The 27,334-nt window shown below is 39.1% G+C and overlaps 1 protein-coding gene across 9 annotated transcripts in view; it reads left to right on the top strand.

The window, feature by feature from the left end:
* The window catches only part of LMO7 (LIM domain 7), a 131,064-nt gene that overhangs the window by 80,926 nt on the left and 22,804 nt on the right, over positions 1–27,334 (top strand). For 5 of the 9 annotated variants that reach the window (XM_055702127.1, XM_055702126.1, XM_055702129.1 and 2 more), the window contains exons 5-14: positions 5,319–5,349; positions 5,748–5,861; positions 6,150–6,348; positions 7,500–7,752; positions 12,364–12,393; positions 14,674–14,791; positions 15,978–16,120; positions 17,433–17,874; positions 18,654–18,974; positions 21,873–21,987. In XM_055702127.1, the coding sequence (XP_055558102.1) occupies positions 5,319–5,349; positions 5,748–5,861; positions 6,150–6,348; positions 7,500–7,752; positions 12,364–12,393; positions 14,674–14,791; positions 15,978–16,120; positions 17,433–17,874; positions 18,654–18,974; positions 21,873–21,987 (1,766 nt within the window). Of the gene's footprint in view, positions 1–5,318; positions 5,350–5,747; positions 5,862–6,149; positions 6,349–7,499; positions 7,753–8,204; positions 8,505–8,851; positions 9,143–9,444; positions 9,646–10,130; positions 10,848–12,363; positions 12,394–14,673; positions 14,792–15,977; positions 16,121–17,432; positions 17,875–18,653; positions 18,975–21,872; positions 21,988–27,334 lie in introns of all 9 variants that reach the window. The other 4 variants (XM_055702132.1, XM_055702133.1, XM_055702134.1 and 1 more) reach the window with 3 other exon arrangements.

The raw sequence follows: 27,334 nt of genomic DNA on the forward strand, positions 1-27,334 counted from the left end.
GTGTCTCTGTCCCTTCTTTCTCCCTGTAAATGGGTTTGGATTTGTCTTATCTCTTTGGGCATGACTGCATGGCCTCTTCGCAGTAGATAACCCTCATTTAGGGGAGGGGAATACTCTGATCTAGCAGTTTTGTTTTGTTTGTTTTTTTTTTTAATATATTGTAGATTGATATCTATATTTTAAATATGTTTCCGTATGAGAAATAGACCCCCAGAAAGCCACATCTGAACATGATGCTGTAAAATATTCTTCCAGAATTTTGCTCAGACTTCTATTATCTTGGATATGGTGTTGAGCTCCACGTTGATGTTCTCTCTGGAAAATAACGAAGTGAAGTGCCAAAACAGATTTGACGTTATGAGTTGCTAGTTGCTGGAATTTAATACGTGCTAGGATGGGGGGGAACTGAACCATATAATGTGTTAAGAAAACAAAATCCAAAGTATTGAGTTTATTTGTTTAAATGTTTTGAAAGAAGTCAAACCTAAACATAGCAACTTAAAATGCACTGCTCTTGTAAGAAGGCACAAGGAGGGGTGTCTGTGTAAGCATCAGCATTGCTAGTGGATATATTTTATAATTGGTTGAAGTTTAGTTCATGATTTCTTAAGGTACTGTGGTCTGCTAGCTACTGTAAGATTTGCAAATGTCTTGTACAATTTTTTTTTTTTTTAATTTTTAAAATATCTTAAGTGCATTAAAATAATCCTAGCAAGCTGTTCTCAATTTGTGAAGCTAAGCATCGGCAGATGAACGGGAAGCACAGAGTGCCTTTGGCTGGGGTTTTGTCACATGGGGACTCTCTTGGTAGTAACATGTGGAGCAGGGTCCTCCTCCACTGAGCCCCCTGCCCCGTTCCTCTGCGGCAACATGTTACCTCTGCCCTGGTGCTGATGCAGTTGCTTGTACGAGTGTGCTCTAGAACCGATGAGCAAGTTAATTTGGAGTTTGAAAATGTGTATTAGGAAAAACCCACACAAAGAAATGGGCACAGCCCTCTAGTCCTGATGGGCAGTGTAGAACCGCAGTGTGATTCAGTCGTGTTGGCATAACCACGGGGGCAGCAAACAGGAGCAGCTGGAAGGGAAAGAGAGACCAGGAAATCCTTGAGCTAGAGCTGCTGCCAAAGCCTTTGTATTGCAGGCTAGGGCCTTGGTGACTAATTCTGCTATTTAACCTTGAGCAAACAGCAGAGCTGAGAGTAAATTCCTTGAGCTGCAGCTCAGCCTACTGATCTGCCCTGTCACTTTGCTTTATTCTTGTAGAGTGGTCCTTGTTACAGAAACATCACTTGGTCCCTGCTGGCTGGGCATAAGTGATGTTTGTGAATATGCATTGTGGATCAGATATAACAGAAGTATTTGGTCTTGAAGCCTATCACCTACTAACAAGTGAGCCCTGCTTCTGTCCCATTTCTCTTTTTTTCTGTTTGCAAAAAGATTGACGTAGATAATACGATTTACATAGAAAGTATTATTTCTCCACAGGTTGTTATTTCACACCTTTTTGCATCAGTGTTCAATGGGGATTTGTGCAGTGGTGCTTCACAATTATAATATCCCCGACATGTTGTTATCTCATGGCCTTTAGACTTTCATGCTGTGTTTGATAGATTTTTTTTTTTTCCCAGCATGGCTAATCTTGAAGCTGTACATAAACTTGTATTGAAACCACTGCCAACAATTAAGGTTCACACTTTGTGAATTAAAGTTGTACAATTTGGAGACCTCTTTTTTAGCTGGGGTTTAGCGTTGGGGTTAGGTTAGGTAATGCAAAGGATCAGCGTTGCTTTTCTTCTAAGCTTCAGAATGAATGCTAAAATGCTGAGACTAGCAGGAGCAGATGAAGTATTTGTAAGAAAATTCTTTCTGTGAGATCTTAACTACTCTCCTTAGCAGCTTCCTTTCTTTAGTTCAGACATCTTTGGCAAAGTTACATTGATAGTGAAAGGAGATAAAAACCTCTGGGAAGAGAAGATAATGTTTGAAATGACACAAAGTGATTTAATAAGTGGTGCATCATTAATAAGTGGTGCATCATCATTTGGAGAGGAACCCGCTTCTTCCAGCAGATTGTTTTTGGGATGCAGCCTTGGCTGTGCCCTCCTGAGCAAAGCAGCAGCCTGCTTATAACTTTCAGCATAAGGCATTCATTTATTCAAGTCAGAAATTAGGTTACACAGTAATATTTTCATAAAGAATACAGTCTGCACCAACTGGGTTCTATGACACTTTTGGATGAAAACATCAAAAAGCAGGCATCCTTCACAGCTGCCCAGCGTAGGATTGACATTTGTTTGCATTGGTGAAGATACTTCAGCAACTTCATTTCCTGTAACAGTTTTTGTAGGACAGGTGTTTCTACAAGTGTGTGCACTTCAATGTTATAGACTTACATTCAAAACAAGGTGGTTCTCCAGGAGTGTTTAAAAAGCTTAAACGCTACATTGCTGTAGTTATTGCACTCCACCCTCTGATTTCTTCCAGTACAGTGTGAGAAACTAAGTGTTTTCAGCCCTGTGTTTTTAGAGCCACAGCTGTGAAGGGTAGCAGAGGTGGGAGCAGGAGCTCGCTGTTGGGTGGCAGCACGTTGTCAGAGGAGGCAGGGTCATGTCACAGCAGCAAAGAGCTGGCTGTGCTTGAGGCTGGTGCCTATGTCTTGTCCCCTGCTATGAACTGCAGTTGTTCAGAGTTATACACAAGACCTCAGTTGAATTCTTTTAATAGTACTGCATAGTATTTACATTCTGATAAAAACTTCATGGAGAACTTCTATTTAATGTAATTATTTCATTTTGTATTTTCATTTACTGCAGTTGAGTTAAAATCTTTTTTTGTTTTCATGCTCACAGAAAAGTCATTCCTCTTAGAAGCTCTTCAGCTTGTATCACATTTCTATCCAATAGATATTTGCCCAGCTATTTTAAATGTGATGTACTGGAGGGCAACTGGGCAATGGCTTGTTCACATAAGCTCAGATGTGCATCATGAGCTTGGCCAGGTTGTACATGTAAAAGGCTCTTTATTACTTCACTCAGAATGTTGTTAGCAAGTGGACCCAAACTGCATCTTCTGCAAGTTGCATGCCTCAGAGGAGAAGTAGCTGTGAAGTTCGTAGGTGACAAATGACTTCTAAGGTCTTCCAGTAAGATAACAGCATTGCTTCTTTATTTAGGATTTTGTGTGTGTGTGTGTGCGCGCGCATGCGTGTGCGTGTGTCTGATACATGAGGAACTGATTGTTATAGATTATCAGGGGTTTTCTTGTTTTGGTTTTTCTTCTGCTCAGACTATGTCTATCATGGCAAGCTGCTGAAAAGGTTTAGTGACCAATAGGTGTAGTTTAAAGAAGTAGAGTAGTAAATACCAAGTGAAGAAACTTTGCTCATGAGGTGTAAAGCAACTTACCTGTCTGCTTCTGTTAGCTGAGCAAACATGTGAATGGAGCACAGTTGATCATTCAAGTGCGTGAAATACCTCCCTGCCTGCATTTTGAGTCTCAACTGTGCTCGTTTGTTTACCTGAACGACCTAAGTTTTGTGTTGTTTGTAACACAAGTACACAGGCCTAGTGTGTTTACAGCTATTCCAGTATAGAATGTTGATATATAGAGGTAGCTGAATGTTGCTCCTGTTGCAAGTGGTTGACCTAAATGACCCCAGAGAACTTCTGGAAAGCAGATGTGGATATCATCATGTCCTGTCATGTAGCTTTGCTCTACATGAAGACTGGAACGTCCTGGATACAGGGTCCAGCTGACTAAGGGCAGAGTTTTTCACTCCTTAGTAGACTGCTGAAGTTTGGAAGCAGACTTTATGGTATCCTTAGCAAGGGCATGCATAGCCTCAGCTTTTGTAATTGCAAATAACAGCAGAAATCCTGCTAATGAAGGGTTTTTAGACCTTGAAGTTGAAGAATGTAAACCTTTAGAGTGCTCTCCATTGGGTATAAGAAATTTAATGGTGATACAGAATAATTTTCCATCCTCTGCTTGGGAAACCAGCCTGTCTTTAGTCAGCACATTAGGTGACAGCCATGGTCCTGCAACATTGGCATCATAAAAGGAATCCACGTACTGAAGAAAAGGAAGAGAAAGTTTTTTTCAGAAATAGTCTCCAGTGGGAAAAGAACAACAATGTGTGTTTAATATTTTATTTTTTTTTTAAAAAAAGTGTAAATAACTCATGTTAAAGGAGAAGGGTACCTCTTTATCTATGAGAAGGAGGTCACTGACTACAAAGCCAGTAGCATCTCTGGCATGGGATATTAAGGAAGCTGCAGGCAAGGACTCCGCAGGTCAGAGCCATCTCAGGACGTTGTGTTCTTGGCAGCCTGATTTCTCTATGGTGTGGGGACAGCCAAGGCATTACAGTCACACCACGTGGGAGTGGGCACTCTTAAACTACGAAGAGAGAGAGATGGTCTGTGTCCCTGACAGTTGTCATGTTGCATCAAACATTTTATTTCCATTAATAGTGCCAGTTATGCTGTCCAGGCCCTGTCATCATTTTGCTAACTTGTAACTGTCCCCTGAAGTTTATGCTGTGTTTTCTCTGCAACCTTTGACTAGATTTTTCCTAGACAGCCAGAAACAGCTTTTTTGTTTAAACCCCTTCACCATGCTTAATGTGTGCATTGGTGCACTTCTGAGGTGTGCCATAAATTGGCTATATGTGTGTGTGGGGGGAAAAAAATCTTACTAGTGTTAGTGATTGCATATTTATTTAATATTTTTGAGAAACACTCATCTTACATAAAAGTATACCAAACTGCTCCTTCCAGCCCTACAACATCTCTCTCCAGGTGTTCCGGTTTCAGTTGCTCTTTTTTTTTTTTGTTTGTTTGAAAAAATCTCACTAGTCTGAATTGTTCTCTGTGTCTGAGGCAAATATTTTAGAAAACATAGTATGATCAGCGAAAATAATAATTGAATCTGCTTTCATATGGAACTGAAGATCTTCCTGGCTAATAGGTGCTGTATTTCACTAAGTCATTAGTTTGTTGTCCACTCTTTATTTTGTTGGTAACTAAAAACCTTAGCTAACTAAAAAACCCTAGGGCCTTTCTGAGTACCTGTCAAATCAGAAACTATAGTAGATAAACTAGTTTCTTGCTTTAATAAATGAAATAGTACAGAGTTATGACTATGAATTCAAAGTAAAATGATTTTGATTTCTTTCGGGACATAGTTGCATATTTTATACTGGTCTCTAATTGGGCTTGAAACCTTATAAATATTGAATAATAATTAAGTTTTAAATCAAGGTATTTTAAAACGTTTTGTTTTGTTTCATTTTTCTCACCCCCTGCCCTGCTTCAGACCAGAGGAGACCAACAGAAGAGTGAAAAATGTAAGACACGCCTACTACAATGTTTTCTGAAAGAATTTCACACTAATTCTGACTAAATATTTTTAAAACACTTTTGTTTATGGCACTATCACGTTTACCTTGTTCTTCAGCTGTTCATTTATCTGATAGAAATTAGTGCCGTCTTACAGTGATCTCTATGCAGCTTACATTCCCAAATAATTGTAATAATTACAAACAGTACTTAAATCTGCTCACTTGAGATACATGCAATGCGTTGTAACACTCTTAACTGGTTTTAATGGAGATCATAGCTAATACTGTAAACAATTCGTGGAAAACATCTCTAACAGCATGCTGAGATTCTTTTATACTGGTACGTGGTACGAGAGGGAAGTGATGAAGTTTGTATTTCAGGGTGGGTTTTTTGTTGTTTTTAGGTTTTGATCACATTATACTGGCTTGGCAGAAAAGCTCAAAGTAACCCTCATTATAATGGTCCGAACCTCAATCTTAAAGCATTTGAGAAGTTATTAGGGCAAGCATTGACTAAGGTAAGGAATCCAATAATCACAAAATTCAGAATCCATCTGCTCTGATTGATGTAGTAGATTGTGAAGAGCCCTGTCTTGGATTCCCTTTGGCTGGGATAAGAGAAATTTAAGACCTTCTGTTGAACCTCCTATCCAAGTTGTTGTATGTGTTATTTTTAGGGGTTTGCAATAGTCTTTGTTGAAGTTTGTGCACTCAAAATGCATTTTAAAAATTTTTGAGTGAAAACTCAAGAACAGCATTTGTATCTTAAATTATTGTAAAAGACCTTTCAAAACTTACTGTCACAGGCACTTGAAGAGTCCATCCACCTGAACAGAAGTGGCAGGGATAGTGGGTACGGTGACATTTGGTACGTTGACCGGGGAGAGCCCTTTTCATCTTCAGCTAACCATAAAAGAGACGATTCCTTTGATAGCTTGGACTCTCTTGGTTCAAGATCATCAACAAGCTTTTCATCAGATATAACCTTGAAAGGTGGCAGTGAAGGTATGGTTTCCTCTTTTAAATCTTTTGTTGACATATGTCTTATGAGTGTGGAAGAAGACAATGTATGGACCTAGTACTTGGGGTGCCCAGTATTTACATCGACTTGAAAGGCAACTCTAGTTTTGCAACTGCTGCAGTTGCGTTTTGGTTAAGCAAATATTGACCTTTAACGGCTGGCAGGAACAAAGCAATGCTCACATGAATTTTCCTAGGAAGGGTTGCTGGGACTCTTGCTCTCATTGCTGCATTAGGGTGTGTGTATGTGCAGGGTATTTTACCATAGTTCAGCAAGAGTAATTGCTGGAATTCAGATCACCTGATGGGATCACCTAAAATTCAGCAGTTGCAAAAGTCCCTTGCCGTGTTCCTCATGCGGATATGTCAAACCTTTATGTCTTCACTCCTTTTGTGAATATGCACTGTTCAGTAGGGGGTTTCCTGCCTAGGTTAAGAACTGAACAGTAGTTACTACTTCTGATAGTTTGTCATGGAAAGAAAAGTAACGGGAAGAAAGTTTGTGAGATTGGATCCCTACAGCTGTACTCTTAACCTTTTTTCCTCCCTGTTTTAAAATTCAATACCAACTTGTAGTCTAAAAAAATAGCGAGCTTTTAGATTTTGTTCCATGTGAATAACATAAAATCATTGGGCTGAGGTCACATGGAGCATTTCTGAGCCGCATGAAGCAACGTGTAGCCATGCTGCATATGTGACATACCTGGGGCTTCTACTGGGCATTAGCCTGGTGACATGAGCTTGTTGCTATATCTACTTGCTGGTAACTTGTCTTCGACAGTAAATTTGAGTGGCAAGTGTATTTTTAATTTAAAACTCCTGTGCTGTTTTATGTCTTCAGCCTAGAGGTTAGTGCTTTGTTTCCTGCAGGAGGCTGTGATAGTGAAAGAATGGAACAAATGTAGCAGGGGCATGCAAACCAAATTCAGCCTAATGGACCTTATCGCAGCATTGCCACAAACGTCTAAAAATACCTCTCCTGCTGTCCTGCTGTCAGTAGCTTGGGAGATTTGCAGCCAAAACACCCCAAATAAGGAGTTGGATTGATTTTAGAATGTACTTTTGCAAGTTCTAGCTAGAAGCTTCTGTCTAGAAAATGATGCCTGTGCCTTCCCTTTTCTCCCCTTTCTTCTAAGGTTGCGACAGTGACACAGACTCGGAACTGCCTTTCAAAATGCATGACTCCCATAAAGATGACAGGTCTTACCGTAGGATTCCTGTGATTGAACCGAAGCCTACCGCTGACTTCAATCGCTTCTTACCCAGCAAAAACAAGCAGACAGCGTATGTGCCGGCACCCCTACGGAAGAAGAGGACAGAGAGAAACGAGGACAATAGGAGGAGCTGGGCAAGTCCTGCCTACACAGAGTCAGATGCCACATTTTCAAGGTACTGGTGTACAGCCTTTTAGGACTTCTTAAATAAATTATTTCTTTATTAGTTAAAGAATAGCTGGTGTTGCTGCAGTACAAAGTAAAGCATTTGAGTTCCCTTATTTTAATGGAGGGTGGATGTTTTGGTGTGGTTGTGTGGTTCGTTTTTGTTGTTCTGGTTGTTGTTTTTTTACTTTGTTCCACATAACTAGTTTTCTGGTGTTTGAGTAATCTTTTGAGGCTGGCCAGACTCCACATAGAGGGGATTTAAATGATCTCAAATGGAAATTCATAAAAGAGACACCTATGGTTTTAGTTTCTCATTAAAGCCTTCCAAAATATGGTGGTGAATTCTGATTGTCCGGCTTCTTGGTGCATACAGATGAGATTAGTGGGCAGTTCTTGGGTTTCATCATTGCCTTCATGACTTCACTGTCTTCATTCTGTTCCTGTTTTGGTCAACCTCAGTGGACGTGAAAGGAATCCTGTAGCTTCCTGCCAAAATAGCAGAGCAGAGTGTGGTCTCACAAATCCAGCTTCCCTCCAGATGATCTATGAGTGTGACAGTGGCTCTGATTCAGAAGATGAAAGAAGGCTGCCCGACGTGGTTATGGATGACTTAGCAAAACGTAGATTTCTAGTCAGAAAGAGCCCTGTAAGCTCTGCTGCACCTGGACATCATTTCATGTTGCGCAATGACTCTCCTAAATCTTGCTCACAAGAAAATTATCCAGATGGTCCACTAGCTGCAATGCTTGAACCACTGAGGTCAGAGATACTAATCCAAGATCCAGTAACTATTGTATTACCTAAATTGCAGTCCATAAATAACTCTGTAGTGTAGCCTCGTAATTGGCATTTTAACACAGCTGATAATTGTTATGCCTTTTCTGTCAAACTTTGTATTTTTGTCGGAGGTGATAGGATGCTGATATAACCATTTAACTTTTTTTTTTTTTAATGTATTTTGTTATTTCTGGTGCTGCAGTGATGGAATTGAGAACTAATTTGCTTCATTCATGAGGCTGAACTCCTGAGCCAAACAGCATGTCTTTTTGCATTCTTTATGTCAAGTTGCTGCTAAAATATCTTAACTGATTGGGTATTTTGAACAGTAACCAGAGGAGGCAGAGGCAGTTGGATACTAAAGAGGAAATCAAACCAAGAGTTAACATTCCTTCAGAATTATCTGGGTATTTTGATGAGGATGAGGAAGAAGAAATAGGCATCCCAAACATTGAAAAAGATGATCTCTATTTTCGCAAGCTAAGTTCTTCAGCGGCAAATACAGTTGTTGCTTTTGACAAATTTCTTCCTAAGTTTTGGACTCCAGAAGAAGAATTGCTATGGAAAAAAATCAGGAAATCCTCTTTCAAACCCTGGTATAAAGAGATTCAAGGGTTCAGGTGCGTTTTCATGCATGCCCCTGTTTCTCTCCTGTGTGCAAAACCTATAAATGAAGTTTAGTGGTATGAATTTTATTTTATTTTATTGGGTATTTTCATTCTCTTGCCAGTGTAGCAGCAGGATATGTTTTCTTTCTCTCCTTTTTGGTTTGTTTTGGTTTGTTGGTTTTTTTAAGAAAAAAAATAATTGAAATATTATTTTCATTACACTGTTGCACTGTTACCACTGTGCATTTTACTCAACGAGTACACTTCATGGGTTTTTTTCTTTCCCTCTGTTCATTCTTTGTGCTGCGGCACAGTAGAAAGAAATCAGATTCCAAGGATGAGGAATTTGCTTACCAACAAAGCTCTGTCATTGTTGCTAATCAACCAAGACCAAGTTTTGACTGGAACAGCAGTTGCAGAAGGGATCAGAACTATAAGCCAACTGCTGAATATGTGGGAAGCTCATTGTCACAGATTACAGAAGGAAAAATCTTGGAGGCTTCTGATCAGCCCAGGTTGATACTGCTGCATGAGCTGTACTCTTGCTGCATCAAAAAGAAATGGCTGGATATGCAACAGCTAAATGGAATTAAACCACGTCCTGTGATGTTGCGCTTCTTTGATTATTACTATTTTGGATTTTGGTTTTGCGTGGGTTTTTTTGTTGTTTTGTTGTGTTTTCTTTTTTTAATGTAGCCGTAAGCTGGTGGTCTTCTGAAACGTGTAAATGCAAAAGCGTAACATGCTGCATAGGGTTACTGGCTTTGCGTGTGAGCATGTAAGCGTGCTGTCTCTAAGCAGGTTAGTATGCTGTGATACCTTTACGTTGGTTGACGTGTGCTGTGCTACAGTTAGTGGTGGTGAATGCCAAGTGGTGTAATTGTACTGCTTGGGATACTGCAAGCCTAAACCAAATGTATATCGCAATACATTGTGACCTGCTTGTCTCTTGCTAGTTAATGATATTTTTACTTCCCTCCTTTTGTTTTATATGCTTCAGTCAGTTTTCGTTACTTCAGGCCCTGCAAAAATATTCTGACTACTTGTCTTCTGAAACGAAGACCAAAATTGATCCTACTTCTGGCCCTAGGCTCATAAAATGTAGAAAGAATATTTCCTTTGTACCAGGATGCAAGCAAGGAGATGCGGAAAATGGATATCTGTACCCAGATTTAGAAAATGATGACTTGTTTGTTCGGAAAACTGGGGCTTTCCATGTGAATCAAGTTGTTCTCCAAGACCCTCGGTATTTAAAAAAATTCTCCGAGCAGGAGCCTCCCCTAGAGGGTGAGATAATCCTGCAACCCAGAGATGGCCAAACTGTAATTCCAGATTTGGAAAAGGATGACATGATTTTCCGTAAAATCCTTTCCCAGAAAAAAGAGGTGCCTTTATCAGGTGCTCCAGACAAGTATCACCCGGCACTTTTTCCTGATCCATGGAGTCTTCCAGAGGAGATCCGGTCCAAATTTCTATGTTTACTTGAAAAAAACACGACACCGGAGGAAAGGAAGAGCAACGGCAGAGTGCTGTCACCATCCTCCCGCCATAAGAAGGATGATATGCTGAACCGCAAGATTGAATCTTGGAAGGTGGGAAGCAACATCCAGCCAGTAAATTTCATCCCAGGTCCGTGCAGTGAAGAAGACTGGAAGAAGTGGGAAGCAATCAGGGAGGCCAGCAGAGTTAGGCACAAGAAGCGGCAGATGGTGGAGAGGTCAGGTTGTGTCCTGCACGGATTGCGCTTGAGTGCAGTTGATCCCCTTCCATTCAGAAAAGCATCGTCTTGTGCTGAACCATTCGTACAGTGCCAATCTGCTATTTGTTCGTGGCGTCCTGGACAAGCTTTTTATTTGCTTTGAATACCAGCTCATGACTGCAATACCATATTTTCAACAAAAAAATTATGTTTTCTAGGTTTAGGCTGCTATTTTAGAGGAAAGATGTATTCCTTCAGGCTCAAACTTCTGCATAAGTTTCTTTCCATGCTTGAACAGGAATAGTGATTATTCAAAAGACTGTGGAGGCTAGAAATATTTTCTTTTTTTCCCCATTATAATTGGTAAAAACATTTCTGGAACACATGAATGCTTTAATGACAAATTCTCAGAATGGGCATTCTGATACTCGTGCTTGCACCTACATTTGAAAATGCTTGTAAACTGTCCTGCCGCAGTTTTGAGGTGGGGGGAAAAATAAAATAAAATCAGTGTTGTTTTGCCCACCTAAAGTCACAGTGCATGCAAGTTGTGTGTCCATGTAATATTAAATTCCACTGTGACGTATTTCATTCTGCCAGTATTTTCCCCCTGCTTTTTTATACAGTCCTGATTAATACTCTCCCTTAATCCTTTCCTGGTATACTCAGAATTTCTCTTCTCTCACTAAATACTGTTTTTAACTACTTTCTAGCTGTCCTTTGGATTTCGTACTTACTGGGAGAGAGTGGGGTTTTGAATGTTTCCTTAGGTCTGAAAATACGGCATTGCAAGTTGCAGTTCTCCCAGCTGTGCATCATTACTTTGTGACTAAGACACTTCCATGTTCCAGTTGATACTTCAGTGTTGTTGCATTTAACTTTTAAGCTTAATGCTGTTAACAAAGTGTGAGCTTCACTGAGGAATGTTTCTGAAGTGCTTGAAAATATTTCACGTTTTAAGAATTCATTCACTGGAATAAAATACTCATTCAAGAATACTAAAAATCCTCTTGAATCACACTGGATTAATTTGGTTCTCCACTTAATGTGCTAAACTTCTATACAGGGCCATTTATTCTTATCCGTTCCAAGTATTGCTTTCATTAAGTATCATAAATGGTTTAAATAACAAGAAAACAGCCTCTGTGAGCCAGGCTTCTTGCTGGGACTTGAGGTGACATAAATTTTCATTTCTTGAAATGAGTATCTTTTGAGCATCGCGCTGTTCAGCAGCACTGGAATAAGCGGTGCAGAATTAATACAAGGCTCTACTTGTGCAGTATCAATAAATCAGAAGTGTTGGAAACTTGCAGACAGCCTTGTTCTGTCAGTTTTCTGCCCGACTTACACATCGTGCAAGTCCTCGTGTGTTTTTTGACTAGTGTCAGACCTCTGATGTGCTATTCCACGCTGGCTGGTCCTGAAGTGTTCAGTTTCCCCTTCACTTACTGGAGTGCTGGTGTACTGGTGGTGTTAACGTTGTTATGAATATTAAGACACTGAATCTTTTCTTTTTTGGTTTCTGATTTCTCAGACTGTTTCAAAAGCTTTCTGATGAGCAAGGGTAAGTTTTGAAAGATCATAACGTTATTTTTGCCTCCAAATTTTTGTGCATGCACAGTAGCTAAAGACTCGGTGCTGAAAACAACTTGTGCATGCTGCTTTGTTTTTCTGTGCTTGGGCAATTTATGTAACAAATGTAAGAGACTAAAAGCTATGCGTCTGGCAAAAGTTCTCTCTGGCGTCTAGGGTATCAGAGTTATGGTTATCAGGCACTTGAAAAATCATCTCTAATATTTTATTCCTGCTGAAGGGAAGTATTTTGTGTTCTGTGTTTTAAATCAGGCTTTAAAACATTCAGAAATTTAAAGGAAGATTAGTAACTTTTTTCTTTCGAAGGCTGTACAGTTAGAATCTGAAAACAATTAATGACGTGATACTTATCGTGGGATTGATGAATGTTTTGTGGTTGTTTTATATATTACGGGTTATTGAATCCTCAGTGGTAAACTGATTGCTTCACACAATGTGAAATTAGGTGTTGTTTACAGTGTACTGTGACTCAAAGAGAAATATTTTTCCACTTACGGTGTGATGGCATGTGAAGTATTTGGTTATGCATGTTCTCATTTTTTATTTTTTTTTAGCTGTACATTTATTTAATTGCTCATTTATTTTTACCCTGAGACAAAACTTGCTAAATGGCTAAACGTTCCCGGAAGAAGCAAGAAATGTTTCAGAAGTTAGATGTTAGGGGAGGAAGACTCAGAAGGCTCAAGTCACTAGTTAGATTTCAAAGTTAAGACTAGAATTGAAAGTGATGTCCTGTTCCTTGGTATGAATACACGAATATACCCGTTCTTAGGGTGTAGATTTTCCTATTTTGTTGCAGGCAGTTATAGAAACTCAAGAGAAAGAAAAGGAAACCCTGGTCATGTAAGTGTTCTTAAGCTCATCTGGAACAATTTGATACTTACGTACAGTTCCATTACCTAAAACCATTTTTACATGCAATGTAAGTTAACCATTAAAAAAAAAAAGAAAAATAAGAGGAAAAGAACTGTACTAGAAAAGCGTTTCTGCAGTAGTGACCAGGAGGCCTTTTTGCTACATTTGGCATTCTTCCCATTCAGAAAATAGACAAGCAAAGAGGTGTAATAAGTTAATGCCCTAGCCTTTGTTTCTAGAGGCCAAAATCTTATGTTACCAACAAAAGTAGTTGGGGCTTTCGGGAGGAAGCGAGAGAGTCTGGTTTGTTAGTTCAGTGGTCTCTGGGTGGATAACAGATGAGAGCAAGGCCCTGTGCTGGATCAGTTTTGGTTTTAACCTGATCTTCCGTTGTATCGGAGAAGTGCCACATTTTCAAGCCCTGTTAGAACTCTGTCATTCAGATTTTGTTTGGATAAATGCAAACAGAAGTATTTTATTTTTTTAAAAAAAAAAGTAAAACACAGCAGGCTATTTTTCCTTTTAAGTTACAGCATTGAACCTTATGATGAAACACCTGCATTATGCTTGGTGTCTCAGAGGCTGGTGATCAGCTCCAAGCAGGAGTCTTGCCCTACACCTGAATTAAAAGTCCAGTTATGTTTATCGCTGCAGTGTGAAAGAATAAAGGAGAAAATGGTATTGAAGGGAGGGGGAGGGGGGGCAGGGGGAAGCAGGAAAGGTGATCTTTGAGGAATTTAGATTAAAGGGAACTAATGAGTAGGAGTTCATGGGGCAAACTTGCAGCCATGTTCAAGGAATTAGTGAGATGGCTGTGTTAGCCATCCCAACTTGGATGGAAAGCATCAGGGAAGCTTGGGGAAGTGTAACATAGGTTAGTGGGGCCCGTGACATGCATGGACTGAGCGTTTGGCAGTGAATGACTTTCTATCTTTTAGAAACGTGCATTGATAGATGACTTGGTTTTATGATTAGCTTCAGGAAGGAAAGAATGGGAGGTGATTCTGGGGCTGTTACTGGAGAAAAGAAGTGAAAGGATGGAATATGGACTCAAGGAGGGGAGGACATCTTTTAGGTCAAAAAAAGGAGCAAGGTCAATAAAGAGAGTAACAAGTTTAAACAGAAACAGCCGTTGGGTATGAGAGCTCAATGTGAATGATTGGCATGGAGCTGCTACAGAGCTGCTTGTTCCCTTAACCTGATTTTATTTGCTCAAATATGCAACTACTGACTTGAGTGCTGCCACTAGAGCACGTCCTCAGCTGCCCCTGTTTCCTGCTCAGTTCAAAATAACACTCGAGCGCTCAGTTGTACTAATATAAATCTCTCTCAAAGGTTTCACTTGCATAAATGTAGGCCGAGATGTCATAAAGTCGAGTATTCTTTTTCTTTCTAGGAGTAAATCTTTGAACGATGTCAGCGCAGAGGAGCTGCAGTCATTGCGCAAAATCCGTTATGAAGAGCTACAAAGGATAAAAGAACAGTTGCAAGAACAAGATCTAAAGTGGCAAGAAGTAAGTGTTCTTTTTCACCCCTCCTTACGTGTCCTGCTGAAGGGCTGGATGCCATCTACCTTCAGTGTCCCTAGAAAACAGGCTTTGGCACATGTGCAGCAATTTATGGGTCTGTCTTCTAAAATGATCCACCTCAATGCAACTGCTAGTGGTTTGGGGGATGTCTGTTTAATGCGGAACTGAAATGACTTTAAGTATCGTCATAAGTGTCTGATTAATGCTTCAGGATAAGACTTTAATGTATTGTTATAAAGCCTTCGGACTTGATTTCTGTGAACATAAAGAAAAATCAGGACATAAAGAAACACAGTTTCACGTGTTATCTGAAATTTGTGAATACTTTTGTGAAACTATTGGAATGTCTTGAGTATTTGATACTTTGGGAAAAGGGAGGGAAATAGTATTTCCTTGTGCAAATTCTTGAGGCTCCTATGCCCTAATAATTCTGTCTTAAATCCAGCTTGTAAACTGCTTTGGTAGCTTTGCACAGCATCATTTGAAGACCTTTTCTTTTTTATTAAAGTCTGTGCTTGACAATGATTACCAACAAGAAGCTGAAATTAAGAACTGAGCACCAAGTAAGAAGTTCATAGTTGTTTGTTTAATGCATCTCAGCTGTCTCGGTTCTAATATTCAGTACTTCTTTTAGCTCAGCTCTGGTATTTCGTAGAGAATATTGCCAGTTCACATTGTGGTTTTATAGAAATGAAGAAAATACAGAAGTATATGTTTTCAATTTAGAATTTAAGGCCTATTTATTCTCAAGCTAATATATCAGTCTAACATAGTAGTGATTTGGAAAAAAAATAATCCCGAACTCCAAAGTTTACAACAAAGAAATACAGATGGCATTTGCATTAGTTTTCAACTATGTGTCATTGGGTGAAGTATTCCAGAATGAAAAAATTGAAAATATTAAGAGGGAGGGCGCAGAAAGAGCAAACCACGTACTTTTCTACTTGTAATCTAGTAATTACAATTGCTAACTTTAGCAGGAAGTGAGCCTGTAACCCTACCTGAAATACGAGAAACCCTTTATCGTTTAGGGGGAAGGCACACGAAAACATGGCCACAATGCAGACACGCAGATAAGATCAGGGCAGTAGGTAGCAAGTGATGGGATGCCTCTGTAGATTTACGAGGACATGAGAAAATCTGATTGTATATGTTCATGTTAATTTTATAGGATCTAGCAAAATGGAAGAATCGTAGAAAGAGCTTCACTTCTGAATTGCAAAAGAAAAAGGAAGAGAGGGAAGAAATAGAAAGGAGAGCCTCTGAGGTGTCTGAAAGGAGTACCAAATCACTGAAAGAAGTGCAGCAGGAGAGGTAATGACCCTAATGGGAGTATTAAGTTGAAGAATTTAAGTCTAAGCATTTTTATTCCCTTGAATTCTTGAGCAGCTTTCACTGGCAAGTTGCAGTTGATTCTGCAGAGATCTCAAACGTAGTAATCCAGGGAGTTGAAGGAAGGAATACGGTCCAGCAGTGCATTGTTTTTGCAGAATGTTGAACAGTTTTGCTCTATAAATGATGTTTTGCTCTGCTGTCCAGAAATAAATGTATTGAGAAGTCCAGTATTTGCATCCACCTTAAAGAGGTTAAAGCAATAGTGTTGGACTGGGTAATTGCCTTCTTTATTCTTGGGTCATTTTAACTATTTTTTGCCTCTACCACCTGCCTCTACCATTTGCTAGTCTCTTAGCCACTGTGGATAAATACAGCCAGAATTTTAATGTATATCACAGAGCTGTAAACTCTTACTTGACTTCCCCTCTATCCCTAATTGTTCCTCCGGCTATTTGCAGAACAGAATTCTTTCCAAAGACTAAAAAGTGTAAATTGAGTAGCACAGTACCATTTCTAGTGATGACAGTCTCTTTGTTTGTCTATTTGGGTTTTTGAAATGCATATATGACTGAGGTGAAGCGGATATGTACATGGCATGTATTCATAAAAGAAATCTAAATGAGTCTTAAAACAGAATGTGTTTGGTTTCCGATTTTTTTTTTTTTTACTTATTTGTGAGGACAAAAATTAGTCTCTTGAATAAAAATACAGGTGCCAATTGTATTGAATATCCAGTATCGTCAGAATCTTAAAAATTATGTGGTAAACATTATCTCTGTGGTGGTTGCTCCTTTATGACAAAGAAACGAATAGCAGAAAAACAAATAACCTGAACTGCAGGATGCCATCTTGCTTTGTTATCTAAAGCTCAGTACAGCATTTTCATAGAGCAGAGACATCAGCAGAGCTCTACAGTTCAGGCAGTGTTATGGGACTACCTTCTTCCCATTCTTTCCTCAATAAAATGCAGATTTCTAGGATATGTAACTTGAACGACTATATCCTTTTCTTGGTAGAGAGATTTCTGTCGTGGTGGCAACCTGATGATGTGACAGTAGCGTGTGCCTGAGTGTCATGGGAGTTATGAAATGGGGGGGAGGGGGAGGCAGGTAGATTTAAAAATATATTTAAATAATAATATTTTTAAATTATGCCATTCATTTTTGTTTACTGGAAATGTGTTTTTCTCATTTTATGCCCTGCTTTGAATATTCAGTAGTTGAAAGACTTAAGGGCTCACCTGTTTGTCAGGTCACTTTGTCTGGTACTTCAGCGTACTCTGTCCCCACAGGGAGGACAGAGACCAAGACTCCTATGGGCAGCGAAAATATGAACACAGATGGACGTATTCACTGAACGATGACGTGTTTAGTGAAGAAAAAGCACCTTCCACACGGTCAGCAGCAAAAGCTGACCTTATAGAAGAAGATACCTCCTACAGCACTAAGGACAGCAAAAGTGCGTATGCCACACGGCTCTGCAAGGAGAACCTGCCAGAGAGCTCGGCTGCTCCTGAAGCTCCTGCTCTGCCAAAGAGCCTGGCAGAGGAGCAAAGCTCGGCTCTTTTGTCTAGCCGCTACTCAGTGAATGCTCAAACTGGGTCAGCTCAGGTTTCAGCTTCTTTCCCGAGAAGTTACCAGAAAAGTGATACCTCTAGGTTAACATCTGTGGTTACACCAAGACCTTTTGGTGTTCACTCAAGAGGAATCTCGTCACTTCCACGGTCGTTCACGGTAAAATTCCACTTAAATCCTGAAGTTTGTAAACGCTGGGGTCTTGGATGGCTGGGGGAGCAGTAGAGTTTTAACTTTGGTTGTTCTCTTTCTAAAAAATCATCTGTTGTTTGATGAAGGCTGTGCTAATAGAGCAGGCAATTCTGTTGTGGCTTTAGATGCTTACTTGTGTTCCTGGACTTAAAGGCACTCCTAGAAATAAGGCTGACAAATATATTTGGTAGAAGAATCTTTTTATTACTTGTAGTAAGTCTCCTTAGTGTTCATTATCAAAAAGCTGCCTTCGAATGTAATTGCCTGAAGCTAAGTTAACATAAGGTAGTGTTAAAGACATGTTTCAGATGATGTAGGTTTCCTCTGCTCTGCTGACTTTGGAATTGACATTTTATGCTAGCCTAAAATTTGCCTACTCAGTAAAGCACGGAAACACAGAAACTGATTTATTCCCCCACCTCCCAACTACTATATCTATTTTCATAGCTTTCTCCTAAATCCCTATTTGTTTTGAATTAAAAAATGGTAAGAATGCAAATCATTCTAAGCAGATGATTTTAAAAAGTTTATCTCTAAAGAGTCTGGACTACTTATTCTGCAAGCACTTGAGAAGAAAATAATACGTTTTTCTTATTTAAAGTGACTAATAAGTAATGGGGTAATGGGTACAGTAACCAGAATTTTTGTGAAAGGGAGAGGGTTTTTTTATTAAACATCTAGATTGCTGAAAGATTAGGGAATTTTTTTTAAAACACGTATTTACCAAACTGTCATTTTTGTCCTAGATGGATGATACCCAGAAATACAACGGAGAAGTAGAAAAAGCTAAAAGAACTCAGACTTTGTTCACCAGCAGTTCGTTTTCTCAACCAGACTCTGCGCACCCTCTCTCCACTAGTGCGTTCAAAAGCAGAGGTGAGGAGGAGGAAAAAGAAGGTGTTCAGTCAACACCTTCTCCTAGTTTGGCATTACCTGCAAAATCCCAAGACACAGATGCTGGAAGCAGTATTCTTAAACAAGAGCATCGCATTCCCCCTGATTCTCTTTCACTTGTATCTTCTGTAGAAAATGTGACTCTGCCGGAGCCTGAAGTTTCAAAATCGCTGGTAAGTGTGGAAATAATGTGATTACTTAGTGTAACTGAATGCTACAGCAGAGTAAAAAAATAAGTAAATTGCATCAAATGCAAATATCTTTTGGTAGTAAGAGAACAGCTCAGACAACTATTTCCTTTGATTTAATTCAGGAGAAAGAAAATAACTGGTTCTTTTATTGCATTTTTTCCCTACCCTTTATATGTCCTGTGCTTAGTTTTATTTCTCATTCTAATTCAAAATAGTTGTTTTAAATTTTGCTTGATGCTTGCAAAGTTGTTATTCTCTGAATTAGCACAATCAGGTATGTCAGTTAGATGAATGATCTGAGCTGCTGTAGCATTCATTTGCACTTTCAAACTGATGGTGGAAAATAAAGACTAGCTTTTCAGAGGCCAGTCTTAAACGTTAGTATCATACTATCCTTTTTTCCATCTGTTGTGGCTGGAGCCCCTCCTTTTTTTTTAAATAATTTACTTGAAATTAATCTAATTAATGTTCACATTAATGAATTTTATAGCAAATAACCATTGCTTTGTGTTTGTGCTTATCTAATTATTGGGTCTTTCAGTGGTTTTTTTTAATATGTATCTTCAAGTACTGTTTCATCCTGATCAAATGTTTCACATGTAAAAAATGATCAGCAATAGCTTTAATTGTTGATACCTTTCTGTATACGTAATGCTGGGGTTCATGCCCCTTGACAGATTAGCGATACTTCTTTGCATTTCTAATGCTGCTGTAAAAGTTAATTGTGCCAGTTGCTTGGGTGAGGATCATAAGAACTAGGATGCTGATTTATGAAGTCACTTCTCACACCAGCTTTATATAAATCCAGTCACTTTGAACCATTCTTCTTCCTAATCACTTGGTGGAAAATGAGCGCATTTCAGTTTAATACTCCTGAAGCCCCTTAACCATTGCAATGAATTTATCATAACTTTTTGGAAACATGATTGTTGTATAAGGAAAGAGATCATGATAATTTTTTTTTTTCTGTGTTGTAGCAAAAACAGGCAGAGGAATTGCTGTTCTGATCAGTGAAAATATAGATTAGATATGGGTTCTTTGATTGTCTTTAAACGAGTCAAAGGAGAACAACATGTACTAGGTCCATATTTTTTCCCTGTAATTAGTCACAAGACTATAAATTGTCCTCCCTGCAAATGAATAATGTGGTGTTGTTTTTAAATTTAAAAAAAAAAAGAAAAAAGAAAAAGAATAAAAGCTTGTGTTGTGCCTCAAATGAGTTATAACTTAAGGAATGCAAGTTACATTTGGCATGTTTGTAAATCATCGCCAGAGTTAGGAAACTGATACAGGTCGCTAGTCATCAGGGCAGTAACACTAGGTTTGTGGAGTGCTAAGTGTTTTGGAGACTATCTGTACAAATGGTGAAGTTCAGTATACAAAGTCACATTATTCCTCAGGCAAGAGGTAGGTTTCAAAAGTAGCTGGGTTGGGATGGTGGAAATAAAAATAACAGCAGCAGTAATTTCCTGGAACACACTCATATTCAAAAGCTTTATATGTGCTCTAGCCCAGTGTGCTAACCTGTCTATTAGTAGATTCACTTTTAATGTACCGTTACTCACCTAAGGACTTGGGTTGTATAGGAGCATTTGCAAGCTAGTAGCTGTGCTTTGAAGAAAGGGTTTAATTTCTACCCTGGGCAGTAACAGGGAGTGTTTTCTAATGAGTAAAAACCTCAGGATGTTGCCTTGGTGGTGTCTTCTGTACCCAGCACTCAGGTACTGCTGGAGCCGCCTCTGGCTGCATCCTGTCCGGAGACTCTGACCAACTACATCTGCTTGTGCAGTGCTGCCTGTTGCATCCTAGCAGCATAGGAGCTGTGGGGGATTGGCTTAGATACCTAGGCTTTTAAATATTTTAAGTTAAGGAAAATTAATCCCACCCTTCAGGAAGGCTTGTTCACTAGGCAACTAAAATATCACTGTACATTTAGTGCATACATAAAAGCATGTGCGGGGTCTTCTTCATGCACATGTTGGAATATGTCTGTTTTAAGTGTTGAACAGAAAAAGTCTTTTTTTTCATCTTTTTTTTTTTTTTTTCTTTTATAGCAATGTCAGTTCCAGGATAATGAAAATAGCATGCATTTGTGTATTTTAATTGTTTTCTTAATGAGTTCATATTAAAATGTTAATGCATGCAACACATGTTCATAATATAGTGTGGGATTGAAAGCAAGTTTACAAAATGTTTTCCCAATCAAATATTTCTGTAGTTTAAAATAGTAATGTTAAGTTTCAATTCTGACTTCGAAAGCATCTTGAAAGTTTGCTAGAATGGGAGATCTGGATTCTAGCTAATTTTGGGATTAATTTTATTATTGAAGGCCTCCATTACAAAATCCATAGCAAGCTAGTAGTATTTCATATGAAATTAAAATGATAATTGTTCATTCAAGTAAACCTAGTTGCAGCATTGAACCTAAAGGAAACTGATGATTCCCACTGAAGGATGTACAAGAAAAAAACAAGCTTCTTTCCAGTTATCTAGCTTTTTCACATCTCTGCTTGACTGGTGCTCTCTCAGGAGGCAGCATGTTTCACAAATTCACAAGACTGTCCATGAAGACTCATTTAGGGGTTTAGAGTCATCAAATTTCTTATATTTTATAGCATTGTGTTACAAAACATTAAAAATAAGAGAGATGCACAGCTAAATATGTATGTAGAGAAGATGTAAATGTAAACCAAAAACATACCTGTTTGAATAAAAAACAAATTAGTTAACTGACTTCAATACTGCTTCCTTTTTCTATGATGCTAATAATAGATGATGAAGGTGCACATTGTGAACAGCCTCACTTATTTAGAGGATAAACTTTCCCTCATTTAAATTCCTGTGATACCAGATACTGTAGTGTCATGTTTTATTTTTCAGGAACAGTACAGTGAAATGAGAATCAGTATAAACCAGAGACCTGGCCACAGTCGCAGCTTTGGATTTACAACAAATTGGAGTTCTTCAGGGGCCTTTGTACAGACAGTTGAAGAAGGTAAATGTGTATTAATTGCACAAATTTTTCTTCTTATGTTTAGTTTGCAGAGGCTTCTAAATTAAGGTGTTTGCTGTGAAGAAGGCTGTAAATGTTAAAAAAATAGGTAGAGAATTGAAAAATCCGTATTTAGTTTGATAATGTATTTCTGTGAAGCCTCTTCACTTGAAATGGGCTGAATTCAGAAATACCAAAACTGCGTTTTGCTAGCCAAGGACATTTCTATAACCACTGAAAAAGGCGTAAGTGTGATTACTCACATAGTCACCAAACCCTTTACAGAACAGTCATAAGTGGCACATACAGACTTCTAATATCCATATTGTTCCTTTCAGCTAAGCTTGGAACATTTCACTTCATATGGTTTGTAATTACTTGCAGAGGAAACTTAGTTAGGAGTTAGTATTTTCATTTCAATTTTCCCTTTCTTAGCCATGTTGAATTTTGCAGATAGTTAATATTTTTAAGCAATTGCAACTTCTAAATTTATTTCCAGTGCAGTTTTTTCAGATGTGTTCATGCTGAGGAAAAGCAAACATTTTTGTCTAGATCAAAACATCAATAAAGTTTATTTCTAGGCTTTAGTAGTCTTCTGCAGAGACAAGCTTGATTTCCTTAATTAAACGGCAACAAAACCCAAGCAAATCACGTGTAATGCTTGTTTTCTGAGCAATGATCTTTCCCATTGCCAGTAATACTTGAGGAGTATTGAATTGTGCCCTTTCTTCCAGCTAACACAAGATCATCCTGAGAAAGGAGAAATAACTGGAAACTTCTCGTGTAGTTAGCCCTTCATTATACTTTCCAGAGAGGAAAAAATACTATTTAACAGCACTTACTGAGCACCCTTGATTTCAGCCCCGCCCCACCCCCTCTCCCCCCAGTTCAATGTTTAGACCTCTCTGCACTATAGATGGGCACTTCTCATAATTAGATTGTAACCATTAATACTCGCTTTGCATGGAGAGTAACTTTCCAATGGCTTTCCCTGCTGCTAGGCTTCTGGTTTAATGTTGTTATGTGGAAGGAGACGACTGTCTTTTTGCACTGCCAGGTATAAGTAAGAAACCTGAGGGGAGTGAACGTTCCTGCTGGTCATTCACATAGGTCCATGTGGACTCTATCCCCAGCTCTCTAGGCAAGAAGATGACCTAGTGGCTGTTACCTCCATTATGCTTTATTACCATTTTTGCAAGGAAGGGTGCAAAGTATAAAGATTGAATGGAGAATGGACTGTATCTTGGTATTCTTGTTTATCGCCTGTGTTTAACATAATTTTTTCAACTAGCTTGTGTTGTATCCTTACTCAGTAGCTGTAGATTCCTTTAAAGGAATGAAGGATGAAAGAGGTGAATGGCCCATTGAAAGAGTAAGATATGCTTTCAGCTCAGCACCTCTGAATCTTGTGTTTCCTATTTTTTAAGGATAAGTCATAGGACAATTCAGGTTGGAAAAGACCTTGAAGGTCATAGAGCAAACCCCTGCTCAAGAAAGTGTCAAGACTGAATTCAAACCAGGTTGCTTAGGGCCTTAGGCAGGTGGGTTTGAGACCCTCCAAGAATGGAAACTGCACAGCTGCTCTGGGCATTGCGTAATTATCCTCTCAGACAAAATCTTCCCCGCATATCCAGTCAGACATACCTTTGCCTCAGTTTATAACACTGTGCTGTGTTCTTCTGCCATAAATTTCAATAAAGAGCAGCATTTGTAATCTACTGCTGCCAGGGTCTCTCCAGCCTATCAGCCCCCAGCCTGTACCAACATCAGAGTTAGTCCATCCCAGGAGCAGGACTCTGCATTTCCCCTTGTTGGGTGTCAGGTTCCTACTCTGAATGGCAGCCCTGCCCTGCAGTATATCTGCCACCCTGTCCCTTTCGGTGTGGTCTGCAAATCTGATAGGGGTGTGTTTCACCTTCTCTTCCTCGTGCTTATTGGTGAACGCGTTAGAGAGGACAGGACCCAGGATTTGTCCCCTGGGAGAGCTCCACTTGTAATCAGCCTCCAGGCTGAGTGTGAACTATTGACTACTACCCACAGAGCCTGACAGCCCAGCCAGTATTTCACCCATCTGGTCATTCTGCCCTGTAGACAGTATTGTCCCAGCTTCTATAGTGATACTGTGGAAGATCATGCCAAAAGCCTTATTAAAGACAGGGTAGATGGTATCCACCACTCTCCCTTCATCCACAGGTCTAGTCATGTCATCATTGAAGACAACCAGGCTGATCGAGTGTGTTTCAGGCTTGGGAACTCCATACCAACTGTTCCCAGTCATCTTTTTCTCTTCCATGAGCCCAGAAATAGCTTCCAGGGAGACTTTCTCTGTTTGTCTTGACATACGTGTCATTCTGACTAGCTATATGGTTTTCTTCAGGTGATAACCTGCATTTATCTTTTTACTGATTATAAATCACAGAATGGTCAGGGTTGGAAGGGGCCTCTGGAGATCATCTAGTCCAGCCCCCCTGCTAAAAGCAGGGTCACCTATAGCAGGTTGCACAGAATCGTGTCCAGGTGGGGTTTGAACGTCTCCAGAGGAGACTCCACAGCCTCTCTGGGCAGCCTGTTCCAGTGCTCTGTCACCCTCAAAGAAAAGTTTTTCCTCACATTCAGCTGTTGATTCCTGTGTTAGTTTGTGCCTGTGGCCCCTTGTCCTGTCACTGGGTGCTACTGAAAAGTCTGAAAATGTCTCTGTGTTATACATAGGTTCTTCTCTTTCAAAAAAATTAAGAAAACTACTTGGCAAGCAAAATTAACTTCTTATAAGTGTTCTCAAATTAAGCTTACTAAGAGTTAAGCTTGTAACACGTTTCAGTGAGACCCATTTACTACATATAAAAGAAGATAGTGCTTATTTTTTACAGTAATTTTCAATGTTTACACTAAAACAGAGGTAAACAGAAGGCCTTGAATTCATTAATCTAGAGGTTGTTCTGCCAACCTCCCCAATACCATATAATCTTTATTGTTTCAGTCCTTCCCCTTTCACCCACCCTATTCGCAATCCTTTTTTGAGATTGTGTTGATGCAGGAGTGCACATCTGCAATCAAACCCTTGCAGACATGTAGGACAAAGTAAATTTGACCCGCTTCCTTCAAGTTTTAATTAAGCTACTATTTATCTGTTGTTATTGCAACAGATGGGGACAGGTTAGAGATAACTAAACACGTGTGGAAAACGAGTGAGTATTTGGCTGGTTTTGTTTTCACTGGGGCATAGTAAGAAAGAAAAATATTTACCTCCAGGGAAACTAATGAAAAATAGCAGTACCTATTTTATGTAACATAAACTAAATCCTCTACAGCAGTATAAAGAAATTACCAGTAACTCCTATAGTCCTGAAAGGAGCTGGACAGAGAGAGACAACTGGCACCGTACAACTTCTGGCACCGGAATTGCCAGCTAGACTCTGGAGGCTTCTCTGGAGGTGAATTGGAGCAGAAGCCCAGTATAGTCACCCTGGTTTGCACTCTTAAGCTCTTTTATTCACAACTGTAGAGGCAGTAGAGGAAGGGCAGCTGGCAAAGTAACGTGCCAAAAATTGAGAGGTGTAAGTTGTTCTGGCTGTGTTAGAAGTTAGAAGTTAGTTACACGACTGCTGCTGTTCATTCCAATCTGTATGTATGGTTTGGGGTATGGTCTGGATATGTCTTTCTGGTGGTACTGGAGGAGCCACGCAATCTTAAATTCCCTTCCTTTCCTAACACTGAACTGAGGTATACTGTTCTCACCTCTAAGGTGGATCTCATCCCTGTCAAACTGAGTAAAATGAACATTCTGTCACAGCATAAAAGGGAAATTACCAGTTCTGATGATCTCCTTGAGCCTGAAGCATTCCCTGTACCATGAGCATGAAGTTCAGTCTATATGTGGTCAAACTATATGGTATTAAAGATTTCATGTCTTGAAATCAGACACAATTCCAAATGTTATATGGTATTGTTGAAAACAGGAACTTCAATGGTATCCTTAATAGTGCCTTCCATTAATATATTTGAAAATCTGTTAATTCTTTAACATTTTCCTGGCTCTAAGGAGACGCACATTTTTTTGTTTAACTATCACCCAGGTTTTCTTCCTTCAAATGAAAACCCTACCTTTTCTTCTATAGTATTGCTGAAAAGTAATTGTTGTGTTTTGAAATCTTTACTGATAACTGCTAATGGAGTTTTTAGTCTGTAGTTTAAGAAGAATGCAGAAAAATAGAATATGAAGCTATTCTCTCCTAAAGTAGTACTCAGTGTTGTTTTTTTAGTGAAGTGTGATGGATCACTGTTTCATGCAGTATTAGGAATCATAGCATTTCTTTATTTCTTAACTTTCTGGGGCGCCAGGTATACTTAAAGCTATCTGAATCCTTAGTGGATGATCCACACAGCAGCGTTTTATTAGTGAGTTAGAACATTGTCAGGATGAAGCATATGGTGTCTAAATTCTTCCGTCATGCTTGTCCACATTAATTTCTGATAACGGAGTATAGCATTGTTCTTGGTATATTTTGAATAAGGTGTGTGGAATTCACTACTTACACAATGGAAACATTTTCCAAAGTAATTCAGATTTGTTTTATTCTATTAACATGAGCATTTATTGTGCAATCTTTAACTATGTTTTCACTTAGCTTTTCCATTTTCTATTCTGCTAAGGGAATAATTGTTAATGGAAATGGTATGGTAATTCATAAAACATTATTTAGGGAAGTCTGAGTTCCTTAGCTCATCCATTTTCTGAATTAAAACAGCAAAAAGTTTATTAACTGATCCTGTATGTTCTCTGTTCTTAGGCTAGTGAGTTCACCTGCCAATGCGTAGTAAATGAAAAAAGAGTATAAATTGCAGCCTATCCTGCAGAATGTCAGTAGAATTCAAAGTCCAAGCTGCAATAAAATTTGCTCTTAATAGGCAAAATAATTAGAATCCAGAGAAGTCTGATGGGACAGCACCCAGCAATATCTTGAGCCCAATTACCAGTCAATTCAGAGTTAACAAACTGTTTTAGAAAAGAAGTAATGCAGCATGCTTTTGCAGTAGAGCCCAGAAAATGTAAATAAGAATACGAGAAAGCCAGCTTCTCCTAGGACTAACAAAGTGGACGCCGTTTTCTTGGGCAAATAAGAGGATTACCCAAACACTGGCTGAATTTCAGCTAATCATTGGCTACAGACACGGTGGTGCTGCCTGTCTCTCATTGTCCCAGATTATAAAGGTTAGCTAGTGAAGGCAGGAGTGGGCCCAGAAGTTGTTAATTAAATGGGCTAGCCATAATGTGAACACTTACAAGTCCAAAAGACTGATGTTTGTAATTTTCATAACTTTCAAATTGAAATGCTACCTGGATACTGAGTTT

This window comes from Falco cherrug, chromosome 2 (genome assembly GCF_023634085.1).
Source record: "Falco cherrug isolate bFalChe1 chromosome 2, bFalChe1.pri, whole genome shotgun sequence".
NCBI classification, from domain to species: domain Eukaryota; kingdom Metazoa; phylum Chordata; class Aves; order Falconiformes; family Falconidae; genus Falco; species Falco cherrug.